At 40.0% G+C, this 14,235-nt stretch overlaps 1 protein-coding gene across 1 annotated transcript in view; it reads left to right on the top strand.

Moving 5' to 3' along the window:
• The window catches only part of WDR19 (WD repeat domain 19), a 296,764-nt gene that overhangs the window by 169,554 nt on the left and 112,975 nt on the right, over window positions 1–14,235 (top strand). Inside the window, exons 19-20 of the mRNA XM_053704050.1 lie at window positions 1,670–1,780; window positions 10,413–10,522. Coding sequence (XP_053560025.1) covers window positions 1,670–1,780; window positions 10,413–10,522 — 221 coding nt within the window. The remainder of the gene's footprint in view (window positions 1–1,669; window positions 1,781–10,412; window positions 10,523–14,235) is intronic.

Below are 14,235 nucleotides of genomic sequence, written 5' to 3'. Positions count from 1 at the left end.
GATCTGGTAAAGATGTCTTCTCTTCCTCCTTGGAGGTTACCTCTGAAGAAGGACCTTTTTAATTCAGGGTCCATTCCTCCACCCAAACCTGGATTCTCTGAAGCTGACTGCTTGGAGATTGAACGCCAAGTTCTGTCTAGACGTGGGTTTTCTGAAGCGATCATTGATAGTATGCTTCAGGCTCGCAAACCTGTTGTTCGCAAGATTTACCATAAGGTATGGCGTAAATATCTTTATTGGTGCAATAAGGGTTTCTCTTGGAGCTGGGTGAGGATTCCCCGTATTTTATCTTTTCTTCAGGATGGCCTATAGAAAGGTTTGTCAGTCAGTACTCTGAAGGGTCAGATTTCTGCATGGTCTATTCTTTTGCACTAATGTCTGGCAGATTTGCCTGATGTTCAAGCTTTTGTTCAGGCCCTGGTCAGAATCAGGCCTGTGTTTAAACCTGTTGCTCCTCCTTGGAGCTTTAATCTTGTTCTTAAAGTTTTTGCAACAGGCTCCGTTTGAGCCAATGGATGTTGTTGATATAAAATTGTTATCTTGGAAGGCTTTGTTTCTTATTGCTATTTCTTCCGCTCCTAGAATTTCTGAGCTTTCAGCTCTGCAGTGTGATTCCCCGTACCTTATTTTTCATGCAGATAAAGGCGGTCCTTCGTACTAAATTGGGTTTTCTCCCTAAGGTGGTGTCGGATCGAAACATTAATCAGGAAATTGTTGTTCCTTTTTTTTGTCCTAATCCTCCATCTTTTGCAAAACCTTGGATGTTGTGCGTGCTCTAAACTTTAACCTACAACCTACTAAAGATTTTCGGCAATCTTCTGCCCTGTTTGTTGTTTTCTCTGGAAAGTGTAAGGGTCAGAAAGCCACTTCTACTACCCTTTCCCTCTGGTTAAGAATTATGATTTGTTTTGCTTATGAGACAGCTGGACAGCAGACTCCTGAGAGAATTACGGCTCATTCTACTAGGGCTGTCTCCTCATCCTGGGTTTTCAAAATTGAAGCTTCTGTGGAACAGATTTGCAAGGCGGCAACATGGTCCTCTTTGCATACTTTTTCCAAATTCTACAAATTTGATACTTTTGCCTCTTTTGGGAGAAAGGTTCTTCAAGCGGTGATGCCTTCTGTTTAGTTCCTCCTGCCTTGTTCTCCCTCCCTTTTCATTACGTGTCCTCTAGCTTGGGTATTGGTTCCCACTAGTAATTGGAATAACGTTGTGGACTCTCCATGCCATAGGAAAGAAAACAAAATGTATGCTTACCTGATAAATTATAATTCAGCAGTTTTTTTGAGTAAACCTCAGGCACCTCTATACCCTTGTGTTTCTTCTTTTTCCATTTTCCTTCGGCTGAATGACTCGGGATTATGGGTAAGGGAATTTACACTTAACAGCTTTGCTGGGGTGCTTTTTGCCTCCTTCTGCTGGCCAAGAGTTGAATATCCCGCTAGTAATTGGAATGACGTTATGGACTCTCCATGCCCGGATAGAAAGAAATTTTATCAGGTAAGCATAAATTTTGTTTTCATGCATTCACAAAACCATTTGGATGATATTTCCTCAATAAAGAAGCTCTCTTAGGTTTAATATCAGTAGTGGAAGGATTTAAAGTATCAAACACTCAGTATAAAATACACTATCAGGCAGTATTTATAACTGTAATTTTCCCACCAGGACCTGGAAGATCACAACCTTATAGCAGGACATCTTGCTATGTTTACCAGCGACTTCAACTTGGCTCAAGATCTTTACCTGGCATCAAGCTGCCCTGCTGCTGCACTTGAGGTAACAGTATAAGTTATAAAGTTCTAATTTCTGCACAATGTCTACATAAAGAGTACCATGCCCTTTTATTTATCTAGATTTGTAGTAGTTAGTTTATGTATTTGAAATGTATTTTGCAATAGTGCAGCTTCAAATTCCGAGTTCAAAATCTTGGTATGTATATGACCTCAGACAAATGTGTGTTACACAGGGGTAGCTTTAAGATGTCATAAAGTGCTAATAATATTGCTGGTGAATTCCTTTGTTTCATAAAAAGTGACCCAGGACCTTAGGATTTACTTCTCTGTTTTAAATCCTCTCTCTTTCAGTATTGGAATCTCTATGTTTTTCCCCTGTGGAACTCGTTAGTGCATAATACATCTTAAACTGATCCAGCCTGTCCATAGAAAAACACGGGAGACTATCTCTTGATTCAGTTACGAGAAGCCTGTTTTATTCACAATCCCCTGCATAACGAGAGGGGTCTCCAAATAAATTGATTTTACTAAAACAATAGCAACAGCAGCTCCTAGCTTCAGGATGCTTGTTAACATTGTTCTTCAGTGAAAAGAAAGCAATAGCTTTAGAAAAAATATAGTGCTTGGATATGCCTAGTAGCATCTCTCCTGAACAAAATCCTAAACAGAATAACTTAAATGGACATTAAAAAATATTTATGGGAAATAAAGCAACATTAATAATAGGAGTAAATTAGAAAGTTGCATAAAATGTAATGCTGTATCTGAATCATGAAAGAAAACATTTGGGTTTAGCATCCCTTTAAGATTAAATGACAATTCTGCACAGGTAATTGACTAGTTTAGAGCACTAGGTCATTTACATCTGTCTAAAACGAACTACAGCAGAAGTTACATGCATTCTACCTGATTTTACATAACTGTTCTTTTTTTGCAGAACCTTGTAAATTCTGCTAATAAAATGACAATCTCAAATGAGTTTAAAACATTTATTTCTTTCCTAAGATATGATGAGTCCACGGCTTGAGTAATTACTGTTGGGAATATCACTCCTGGCCAGTAGGAGGAGGCAAAGAGCACCACAGTTAAACTGCTAACTATCACTCCCTTACCCACAACCCCCAGTCATTCTCTTTGCCTTCGGTGCATGAAGGAGGTCATCTACCAGCAAGTTTTGAGGTATAGCCGTATTCCACGTCATTCCTTGCAGTCGGGTAGTGGTGTCTTTAAAGCAGTTAGGAACTTGTAAAGAGGTACTTACTGTGTTTTCCTAACAATTGCTGCCCTAGTTTTGAAAGCCAGAGCTGGCTACTCTGTTCTTTCTTTTTTAAAGGTCTCTGTGAAGAACTGTGTCTTCTCATACCTTGTAACTGTCTACATGCCGGACAGCGGAGCAGGTAAGTGCTTTTTTTTCCAGTTGGGGAGACCATGCACTTAACAAATTAAAAGACACAGCTTTTCTATTGGGACATAGATAATCCTGTTGTATGGGTTACACTGGGGCATGAAGCAGGCACTTTAGCATGTTTAAGACTAACATTTAAACTCTTTTAAAAAGAAAGTGTAAAATGTTTTTATTAGGCTTTATTTTCTGACACATACTGTATTTACTTTAAAAAACAATTCAAGTTTAAACTGAAAGTAAGGCTGAATTTTCTATTTCAGCAGCTTATTAATTTCCCCATTGCTTTAAAATAAAACGATGCAACATTTTAAACTGTCCGGTTTGAAAAAATAGTTATTTCTGGTACTCAGTGTACCAGGAAGCTATTTTTAGTGCCCCTCTGTGTCGCAGCAGTAATTTGAGCTCGGCAGTTGCGGTCACATGACCGGCTTTACTTCATAACGTTTCTGAGGAAAAAGTTTTTCTCCATTTCTGGGTGATTCGGTCTTAATTGGTAGCGGTAAGGCACCTCAGTAATTAAGGTGTGGGGTTGCCTGAGGGGTATTTTAGAAGTTTATTTGATGTTTATTAAAACATTTTCTTAACTTTTCTCACATAATTTTAGCTGGGGATCGATCCTAATTTGGGATAAAATTTGAAGTGTAATTTTTCCTTAGCTTATTTTAATTGAATATTAAAATCTTTTAAACTTATCTGTACAAATTTATTTACTGTTACACAACATGTCTGATATGGAGCAAGAGCCTGCTCTCATGAATTCATGCTTATTATGTTTAGATGCACAAATTGCAGCTCCTATGCAATTTTGTTCTTCATGTGTAAAGAAAACCTTGCAAAATAAAGGTAACATTTTTGAGCCTAATGTCTCTCAGGATGATGCTGTTAAAATAATACCTCAGCTTTTTCCTGCTAGGTTCCAAGCCTCAATGGCGTCACATGCAGTGCCCTGCGGTTCCTCTATAACGCCTAGTGGAGTTTATTTAAAAGCAGAAATTGCTTCCCAGGTATCTTCAGCGGTATCTGCGGCATTAGCTGCCATTCCCAGATTACATGGAAAACGCAGAGGAAATCTAGAAATTCAGAAAGTAAGGTGCCTGTCCGCAGTTCTGCTTCCCAAGTTGCCCTTTCTCATAAGTCTGATGAGGAAGATACATCTGGACTTTCTGAGGGTGAAATCTCAGATTCGGACAGTATAATTCCTTCTTCTGAGACTGAGGTGGTAATCCTTGAGATTTAAGCTTGAACACCTTTGTGTATTGTTAAAGGAGGTTTTAGCTTCTTAGATGACTCCGATACCCCTGTCGTTGTCACTCCTAAGAAATCTAGTAAACTTAATAGTTTCTTTGATGAACCTTCCACTTCCAAGGTTTTTCCTGTGCCGGACCGTGCTAGGGAGATTATCTCACAGGAATGGGAGAAACCAGGGGTGTCTTTTTCCACATCTCCCATTTTTAAGAAAATGTTTTCTGTCGAGGACTCCATTAAAGACCCTTGGTATACTGTACCCAAAGTTAAAGAGGCAATTTCCACTCTGGTGAAGAGAACCACTATTCCTATTGAGGATAGCTGTTCTTTTAAGGATCCAATGGACTAGAAGCTGGTGGCTTATTTGTAAAAGATTTATGTTCATCAAGGTCTCCAATGGCAACCTGCGGTGTATATTGCCACCGTGACTAGTGCAGCATCTTATTGGTTCGACGCCTTGTCTGATTCTCTTCAAGTAGAGACTTCCTTGGATACAATTCAGGATATGATTAAAGCTCTTAAATTGGCCAATTCCTTTATTGCAGTTGCCATTTTACAGGTTGTTAGACTAGGAGCTAAAACTTCTAGTTTCGCTGTCCTAGTTGGAGTCCTGGTCTGCGGACGTTTCCTCTAAAGTCAAGCTTCTGGCGATTCCTTACAAGGGCAAAACCTTGTTTGGACCCGGTTTGACAGAAATTATCTCTGATATTACGGGTGGAAAAGGGTCTTTTCTACCTCAAGATAAGAAGAATAGGCCTAAAGGATGTCAGTGTAATTTTCGTAACTTCAGAAGAAAGCCTTCTCCTTCTTCCAAGCAGGAACAATCCAAGTCTTCTTGGAAACCCAATCAGTCTTGGAACAAGGGAAACAATCAAAGAAACCCGCAGCTGATTCCAAATCAGCATGAAGGGTTTGCCCCCGATCCGGGATCGGATCAGGTGGGGGACAGACTTTCTCAGTTCTCTCAAGCCGGGATACGAGATGTCCCAGATCCCTGGACTATGGACATAGTATCCCAGGGTTACAAATTGGAATTCAAGACTTTTTTCCTCCCAGATTCAGATTCCTTCTCTCAAGATTATCTGCAGATCAGATAAAGAAAGAGGCTTTCTTGAAATGTATACAACATCCTTCCTCCCTGGGAGTGATAGTTCCGGTTCCAGTGCAGGAACAGGGTCTCGGGTTCTACTCCAACCTATTTGTGGTTCCCATAAAAGAGGGAACTTTCCGTCCCATTGTAGACTTGAAGTGTCTAAACAAGTTTCTCAAAGTTCCATCCTTCAAGATGGAGACTATACGCTCCATTCTTACTTTAGTACAAGAGGGTCAGTTCATGACAACCATAGACCTAAAGGATGCGTATCTTCATGTTCCTATTATCAGGGACCATCACAGATTTCTGAGATTTGCCTTTCTGGACAAACATTTCCAGTTTGTGGCCCTTCCATTTGGTCTAGCCATGGCTCCCAGATTTTTTTCAAAGGTTCTGGGGGCTCTTTTAGCTTTCTCGTGGAATTGTTGTTGCTCCCTGCCTGGACGACATTTTGGTTCAGGCTCCATCTTTTCAACAAGCAAAATCTCACACAGAGATATTGTTGTCTTTTCTTTGTTCCCACGGATGGAATGTGAATCTGGAAAAAGCTCCCTTTCCCCTGCTACAAGAGTAGTGTTCTTAGGGACCATAAAAGATTCTCTATTGATGAAGATTTTTCTGACAGAGGTCAGGAAAAACAAAATAATTTCCTCTTGCCTCTCTCTTCAGGCTACTGCTCATCCTTCAGTGGCTCAATGTATGGAGGTAATCAGTCTGATGGTGGCTTCCATGGACATCATTCCTTTTGCTCGATTCCATTTGAGGGCTGTCCAGTTGTGCATGCTCAGACAATCGAATGGCGACCAGCGGATCTATCTCAGAGAATAGAGTTAGATCAGTCATCAAGGGATTCTCTCCCGTGGTGGATTTCTCAGGAACATCTGTCTCAGGGCACATGCTTTCGGAGACCTTCCTGGGTGAACGTGACCACGGACGCCAGCCTGCTGGGCTGGGGAGCAGTCTGGGACTCGGTAACAGCTCAGGGCCTTTGGACTAGGGAGGAGTCTGCTCTTCCCATCAACATCTTGGAGTTGAAGGCGATTTACAATGCTCTATTGGCTTGGCTTCAGTTGTCCTCAGCCCAGTTTATCAGGTTCCAGTCAGATAACATAACCTCTGTGACTTACATCAATCATCAGAGAGGAACTCGGAGTTCCTTAGCCATGAAGGAGGTTACTCGGATTCTTCAGTGTGCAGAGACCCACAATTGCTGTCTATCTGCCATCCACATTCCAGGAGTAAACAACTGGGAAGCGGATTTTCTGAGCAGACAGACTTTTCATCCCAGGGAGTGGGAACTCCATCCGGAGGTGTTTTCTATCTTAGTCCTCAAATGGGGGGTGCCGGAGTTAGATCTGATGGCGTCCCGTCAGAACGCCAAGCTTCCATGGTACGGTTCAAGGTCAAGAGATCCGCAGGCCGTTCTGATAGATGCTCTGGCGGTTCCTTGGGTTTTCAGGTTGGCATACCTGTTTCCTCTGTTTGCTCTCCTTCCACGAATCATTGCTCGTATTAAACAGGAGAGGGCGTTGGTGATTCTAATAGCACCTGTGTGGCCTTGCAGTATCTGGTTTGCAGACCTAGTGGATATGTCATCTCTCCCACCTTAGAGACTACCTCTGAGGAAGGACTTCCTGATTCAGGGTCCCTTCCTTCATCCAAATCTTGTTTCTCTGAAGCTGACTGCTTGGAGATTGAACACTTAATTCTGTCTAAGCGTGTTTTTTCTGAATCGTTCATTGAGACCATGATTCAGGCCTGCAAGCCTGTTACTAGAAAGATTTACCATAAGATATGGCGTAAATATCTTTATTGGTGTGAATCCAAGGGCTACTCTTGGAGTAGAATTAGAATTTTATCTTTTCTTCAGGAAGGCCTGGAGAAGGGATTGTCAGTCAGTACCCTGAAGGGTAAGATTTCTGCTTTATTAGTTTTACTACATAAACGTTTGGCAGATGTGCCAGATGTGCAATCTTTTTGTCAGGGCTTGGTCAAAATCAGGCCTTTCTTTAAGTCTGTTGCTCCTCCTTGGAGCCTTAACCTTGTTCTTAAAGTTTTACAGCTGGCTCCGTTTGAGCCGTTGAATTCTATAGACATTAAAGGGCCATGATACCCAAATGTTGAAACACTTGAAAGTGATGCAGCATAGCTGTAAAAAGCTGACTAAAAATTATCACCTGAACATCTCTACGTAGAAAAGAAAGTTATTTTACCTCAAAATGTATGTAAACCCCATTGCAAAGGACTTTAAGCAGCAAATCAGTATGTCTGTCCGGGGACAGCTAAGGAAGTGAGCTTTGTGCACACTCATATTATTTCCCTATTCAGTTTAAGGAAGTTTACTATGAAATCTCATGAGAGTTAAGTGAAATCTCATGAGATCATGTAAAAGAGTTCATGACCTCAGCACTGGTGATGCTGATTGGGTGCTGTTCATTTCTTCATTATTATTTTTTTTTACCTGCAGCTAAGCAGCAACTGAAGTATAACTTTTTACACAGAACTTACTCTGCTGAGCTGAGGAAGTTGTGAGGTAAAATATCTTCCTTTTTTACATAGAGATGCTCAGGTGATATTTTCCTGTTAGCTTTTTACAGTTTTACTGCATCAGTTTCAAGTGATTTAGCATATGAGTATTATGTCCCTTTAAGTTGTTATCTTGGAAGGTTTTGTTTCTTGTTGCTATCTTTTGTGCTCAAAGAGTCTCGGAACTCTCAGCTCTGCAGTGTGATTCCCCTTATGTTATTTTTCATGCCGATAAGGTTGTTTCTAACAGAAATATCAATCAGGAATTTGTTGTTCCCTCTCTGTGTCCTAATCCTTCTTCTTCCAAAGAACGTTTGTTACACAATTTGGATGTTGTACGTGCTCTTAAAGTGAAAGTAAATCCTAGCGTTTAACAGACGCTAGGATTTACTATTGAAACAAATAAAGGGCACTTTCATTCATGAAGTGTAAGATACTTCATGTAACAAGCTCCTTTATTTTATTCAACCGATCGCCGCTCTTAGATCCTACAGCAGCGCATGGCTATTGGCTAAGAGGTGAAATGTCACCTATTAGCCAAAATTGTTTTTAGCCATGGGCTGCTGTAGGAGCAAAGAGCGGCGATCGATTGAATCAAATAAAGGAGCTTTCTACATGAAGTATCTTAGATGCGTGATGAAACAGTGTTGGTGCTGAGAAACGCGGCACATGTAAATAAGGAGGGTCATCTTATGCCCTACCTTATGGTTCCTGTTTTTATTGTTTTAATAAATTTTATTTTTATTTTTCATTGGAACCTTTGCTGAGTGCCAAATATTTTTACCACCTTCCAATCATCATCACTGGGACCGGCTCTGCCTCTTGTGGAGGTTTCTGTGTTTTCTGCAGCTTGCCTGTGATTTGTGGAGTTCCTTTCGTTTGCAGCCTCTACCAGCTCTAGGCTATTAGAGCCTAAGTGTTCCTGTACACACGGTGGAAAGTCCAGCAAGCTGGGTTGCTGTTGATTACCCAGTCTGCGCCTGATAGCACTGTCTGAGTGCTCCACTAAAATGTGAGTACCCTGGTGTGGGTGAATATAGGCTGTTTAACCTGCTAAACTGGTACACACAAGTGCCTCTTTTTTTCCCCATCTTCTTTGTAGACGTCATGCCAATCTGATGTGAGGAGAGTGCAGCCTGCTTCTGATAATTTCTACACTTCTGACAACTTTTACACTTCTGATCAACAGATCCCTTCCCTTTCCCATGGTTTGGGTTTATCATTGGGACTATATTAAATAGAGACTTTGGTTATCTATTGTCTTTAAAGTTGTTCATTAGAGTTGTGTATATACATGTTCAGTAGTTTATCATACTTACAGGGGGGTCTGTGCATTGCTATATGTTATATTTGAGTATACCAGTATCCCACTTGGTCCTTGCTCTATACTTTTATATATATATATATATATATATATATATATATATATATATATATATATATATGTATATATATATAAACATCACATTGCAATACACTTGTAATACTCCACCTTTATTTGAGCGCCCCCTATTAGGATATCTTTTGAGAGATACTCGTTGTTTGTCTATCTTTATTTGAAAAAGCAGGAATCTAAGCTTAGGAGCTGAACCATTTTTGGTTCAGACCCTGGGTAGCACTTGCTGATTAGTGGCTACATTTAGATGTACATGTACATTTTAAATTTAGCCACCAATTAGCAAGCACTACCCAGGTTCTGAATTAAAAATGGGCCGACTCCTGAGCTTAAATTCTTGCTTTTCAAATAAAGATACTAAGAAAATGAAGAAAGAATGATAATAGGAGTAAATTAGAAAGTTGCTTAAAATTGTATGCTCTATCCAAATCATGAAAGAAAAAAATTGGGTTGTGTCCCTTTAATGTATTCAAAGAAAATATTTGAAAGTGCTTCTTTTTATGCTACACTCATATCTTATTGCTGTTGCAAGGTGTGCTGATGAAGAATATGTGCCATAAAATAAATGTAGCCGTTTTTGGTGTGCCTAATATGATGACTCTGCTTGCCCCATTGCATTCTATAAAGTTCTGCAACAAGCAGATGGAGAACGTTTATTGCATTACTAGATGTAGATTTGTGTGGCCAAGACGGCCTCATGGTTTTTTTTAAATAGCAGTTCCAGACAATATGGCTGTGTATTGTTTCCTGAAATAGTTCTTCATTTGCACCAGGTTATCAAAAGCTTGTGCCTGTATTTGTATTTTTCATGCACACCTTCCTCTATACTTGACTTTGAATTAGCCTTACAATCTCTTATAGCCTTTTCTAGCTCTCTAAATATCATGTATGTACATACCAGCAATTTCACTGCAAAAATATGAGCTGCAAAAGAACTACTAAGAATTTTAAAAAATCATTTTTTCCCCTATAAAAACAAGTTACTAAAAAGTGTATTACTTTGTTTACAGATGAGACGGGTCTTGCAGCACTGGGACATTGCCCTGCAGCTGGCTAAACGCTTGGCTCCTGAACAGATCACGTTTATTTCAAAAGAGTATGCCATGCAGCTTGAGTTCACGTAAGTTACAGTAAAGTGTGCCAGTGGTATTATCAAGTCGTTTTAGCCACTTTGTGTTGCAGTTGTGGACTTAAAGTGACATGAAACACACACACACACACATAATGCCTTCCTTTCTCAAGTCTGAACACAGAATGGCTGAAAAAGGACAGAAAGTCTTACAGAGGTCTGAGTGCAGGGAGAGGAGGGGGGTTTAGGTGACAGAGGCTGACAGTATCCAGTGTAGGAGAACAGACAGGGGAAAGATATAGTTTTACATAGAGCATATACTGACATAGTTATTTATCATATGTTATTAAAAAGTTATTTATCGTATGTTATTAAAAAGCCAGAGTCTGCATTTAGACCAGAATGTAGCTCCCTCTGGACCAGTGTCATATCCCTTTTTCTTTCCGCCTCTTGCTCCAACCCCTTTAACAATGCAGGCTACTTATACGTAACACACACCTATGCAACTGCTTAATCATTTGTTGTGGTTTCCTGACTTACTCTGAGCCTGTCAGCTCTTCTAGTTCCTGAAAACTGCAGCTTCCTGAGATTTTTGGATTACAACAGTGCAATCCTTGGATTTGCTATATTACCTCCACATCATTTGGAAGTCTTCACTAACTTGATCCTGCTTAAACTTTCTAAACCCTTATTCTGAGATTCCAAATGTTCTCCGTTCCAGTTCACAGATCTGCTCACAGCTGAACTCTAATGTACAGTAACAACTGCGGGTAAGACCGCAGTCTCTGCTCTCACCCCTCATTTCAGTTTGGTTCTTGCTTTTCGAGTTCCTACTGCAGTCACCAACTTACCATTACTACATTTCTGTGAACTGTAACTAGAATTCAACTATAACGAAACTTGTAAGACTCTCTTCTATGGCTCCGGTATCCGGACTTAGCTCCGCCCACTCTGTGACGTCTCTGGTTACCGTTGCAGACAATTACTGCTGTAACCTTTACTCTGCTCAGTGTACACCTCTGCCAGCCTTCTGTAGAAGCGTGTATGATCTACTACTAACTGCACCTGAGGAATTATGGCGACAGCTTACAATTACCACTGTCATAGTAATCTCGACTTCATCCATTATATGTTAGAATTATGACTGTGACATTCTCTGCATATTCTGAACTGTTTGTTCTTAAACACTTGTATATACATTGCTCATTACAATCTTTTACTAACAATTGGGAGTACTTCTAAAATAACTACAGAATGTCTCTTAAAGGGATACCACTGAGATAATATCGCAGTTGAGATTCACAATTTTAGATCCACTGCTCAACTTAATTACAACTAGTTTCTGTTTTAGGTTAGGTGGTTGTCTGAATGCCAGGATTTTTTTGAGTGTGGGATCCTCTGTGAGTAGTGGCTGTAAGTATTTTATGATTTTTTGTATCCCTCTGTCACCTAAGCCCCCGTCATAATTTTTACGACACCCCACCTCCTCTCCCGGCACTAAGACCTCTTTAACACTTTTTGTTCTTTAACCATCTTTTGTTTCAAGATATAGGGCTCCATGTACAAAGTAGCGTAAGCTGCTCAGGAGCCCTTGCTGGGCAGGTTCGCACATGTTAGCCTGCTTCCTGCAATGTAAGAAGCAGCGGTCATTAGACTGCTGCTTCTTACACTCTAAGCCACCTCTGAGGTGGCGAAGAGAAATTACCTCCCTCGCTCTCTTTGATTGACAGTCCCTTCTCTCGCACGATTGGTCATGCGAGTGAAAGGGCGGGCATTAAACACTCAGCGGAGTGTGTAATGCTGCATACGGGCCAGCGGATGAAAAGATCAAGTTGAGAAGCTGTCTGCACGCCTTTTAATACATGGGGCCCTTTTATAAAATCTGTGAATTACATTGAATTGGTCAGTATTGCTTTAGACTTGAGAAATGAAGGAATTCTTCCGAAAGCTTGTCTACTGATAAATGTATAGTTAGTTCAATAAAAAAGTATCATTGCTCACACATATATCCAGTTTCAATTGGAGAATAGACAATTCCATATTTTCAGACACATTAGCTCTAAATTCCTTACAAAGCAGCGCAAAAGAATACTTTCACTTTAATAGAGAGGAAGACACTAATCTATTCACCCCATGGTTAGCCTATACATGTTTCATGAGAGGGTAATGTATCAAATTAAGATCCAAAATCAGAAAACAACAGAGACAAACCTACGACTCTCAGACCTAACCAAATTATCCCTCGGCCACAAGATGAATCCTTTAGACCAAACCACATTAGATAAGCTACTAAAAGCCAGAGAACAACTCAATGACTGCCTTCAAACCCAAACCTATCATAGATACATATATACAAACGCCAAGTTCTATGCCGAATACTATAAAGCAGGGCGACTCCTGACGAGAACTCTTAAAAAACAAAAACTCTGTACTTATGTTAACTCACTGACAGACGAATCGGGTAAAATGCTGGTTTTCAGCCAAGCCATAGCAGAATCCTTTACAAAATATTATGCATCCCTTTACAATATCTCTCATGATAGCCACATCTAATCCACAGGTACTCAAATTCACCACAAACATACCTCCAGGAGACAATAGTTCCTACCATTACAGAAGATAAAAAATTGTTCCTTGACTCCCCTATAACACTGCGGGAAGTTATACATACTATAATGAACCTTCCTACAGGAAAGGCCCCTGGACCGGATGGTTTCAGTACTAAATATTTTTCCCTTTTCAAAGATATTCTAGCCCCCAACCGTCTGGAGGTATTTAACCACATTGACAAAGATCACCTGTTTCCCAGTGAAATGTTAGAAGCAAATATTACCGTCTTACCCAAACCAGGAAAACTCCCTAACCATCCTAAAAACATCAGACCAATATCACTTTTGAACAATGATGTTAAAATATATGCAAAAATCCTGGCCAACAGAATTAACACACTTCTCCCCTCCCTTATTAATTAAAATCATATGGGATTCATTCCAGGTAGAGAGCCCAGAGACAATACCATTAGAGCCATTCAATTGACCAATAGTGCAGACCTTATATCAGATCAATTCCTCTTTATCACAATTGACGCAGAAAAGGCCTTTGACAGGATGAGTTGGCCGTTCATGACCTTCACCCTGCTAAGGTTTGACTTCAGTCCTCAATTCACAAATCGCATACTCGCCTTATACAATAACCCTACAGCTAAAATTAATGTAAACAGACATCTATCAAACTACTTCACTGTTAAAAATGGGACCAGACAAGGATGCCCCTTGTCCCCACTCTTATTTGTCCTCACCATAGAAATACTAGCCCGGAGAATTCTGAACAACCCAAATATAAGATGGGTCACAATCGGATTCAGACTACACAATATCATTGTATGCCGATGACATTCATTACAAATCCCATCCAATCTATGGAACGTCTGGAAAAAGAAATACTAATTTATGGAATACACTCCAATTTTCTTATAAATATAGAAAAATCTGAAATGTTAAACATTAACGTTCCCCCAGATACTATTCATCAAACAACAAGTAAAATACCAAACCAATGAACAAATGATTAAATACTTGGAGATACATCTCTCCTAGTCCAGCAATGACTTTTATGACAATAACTACTCCACACTCATCTCCAACATAAAACAGGAACTAACAACATGGCGCTCGAAACACATTTCCTGGCTGGGAAGGGTGGCAACAGTAAAAATGAATATATTACCCACAATTCTATACTTATTTCAAACTATCCCTTTAGCA

The sequence above is a fragment of the Bombina bombina genome, chromosome 2 (genome assembly GCF_027579735.1).
Source record: "Bombina bombina isolate aBomBom1 chromosome 2, aBomBom1.pri, whole genome shotgun sequence".
Lineage (NCBI taxonomy): Eukaryota > Metazoa > Chordata > Amphibia > Anura > Bombinatoridae > Bombina > Bombina bombina.
This window is presented reverse-complemented; position numbering and strand designations above follow the sequence as displayed.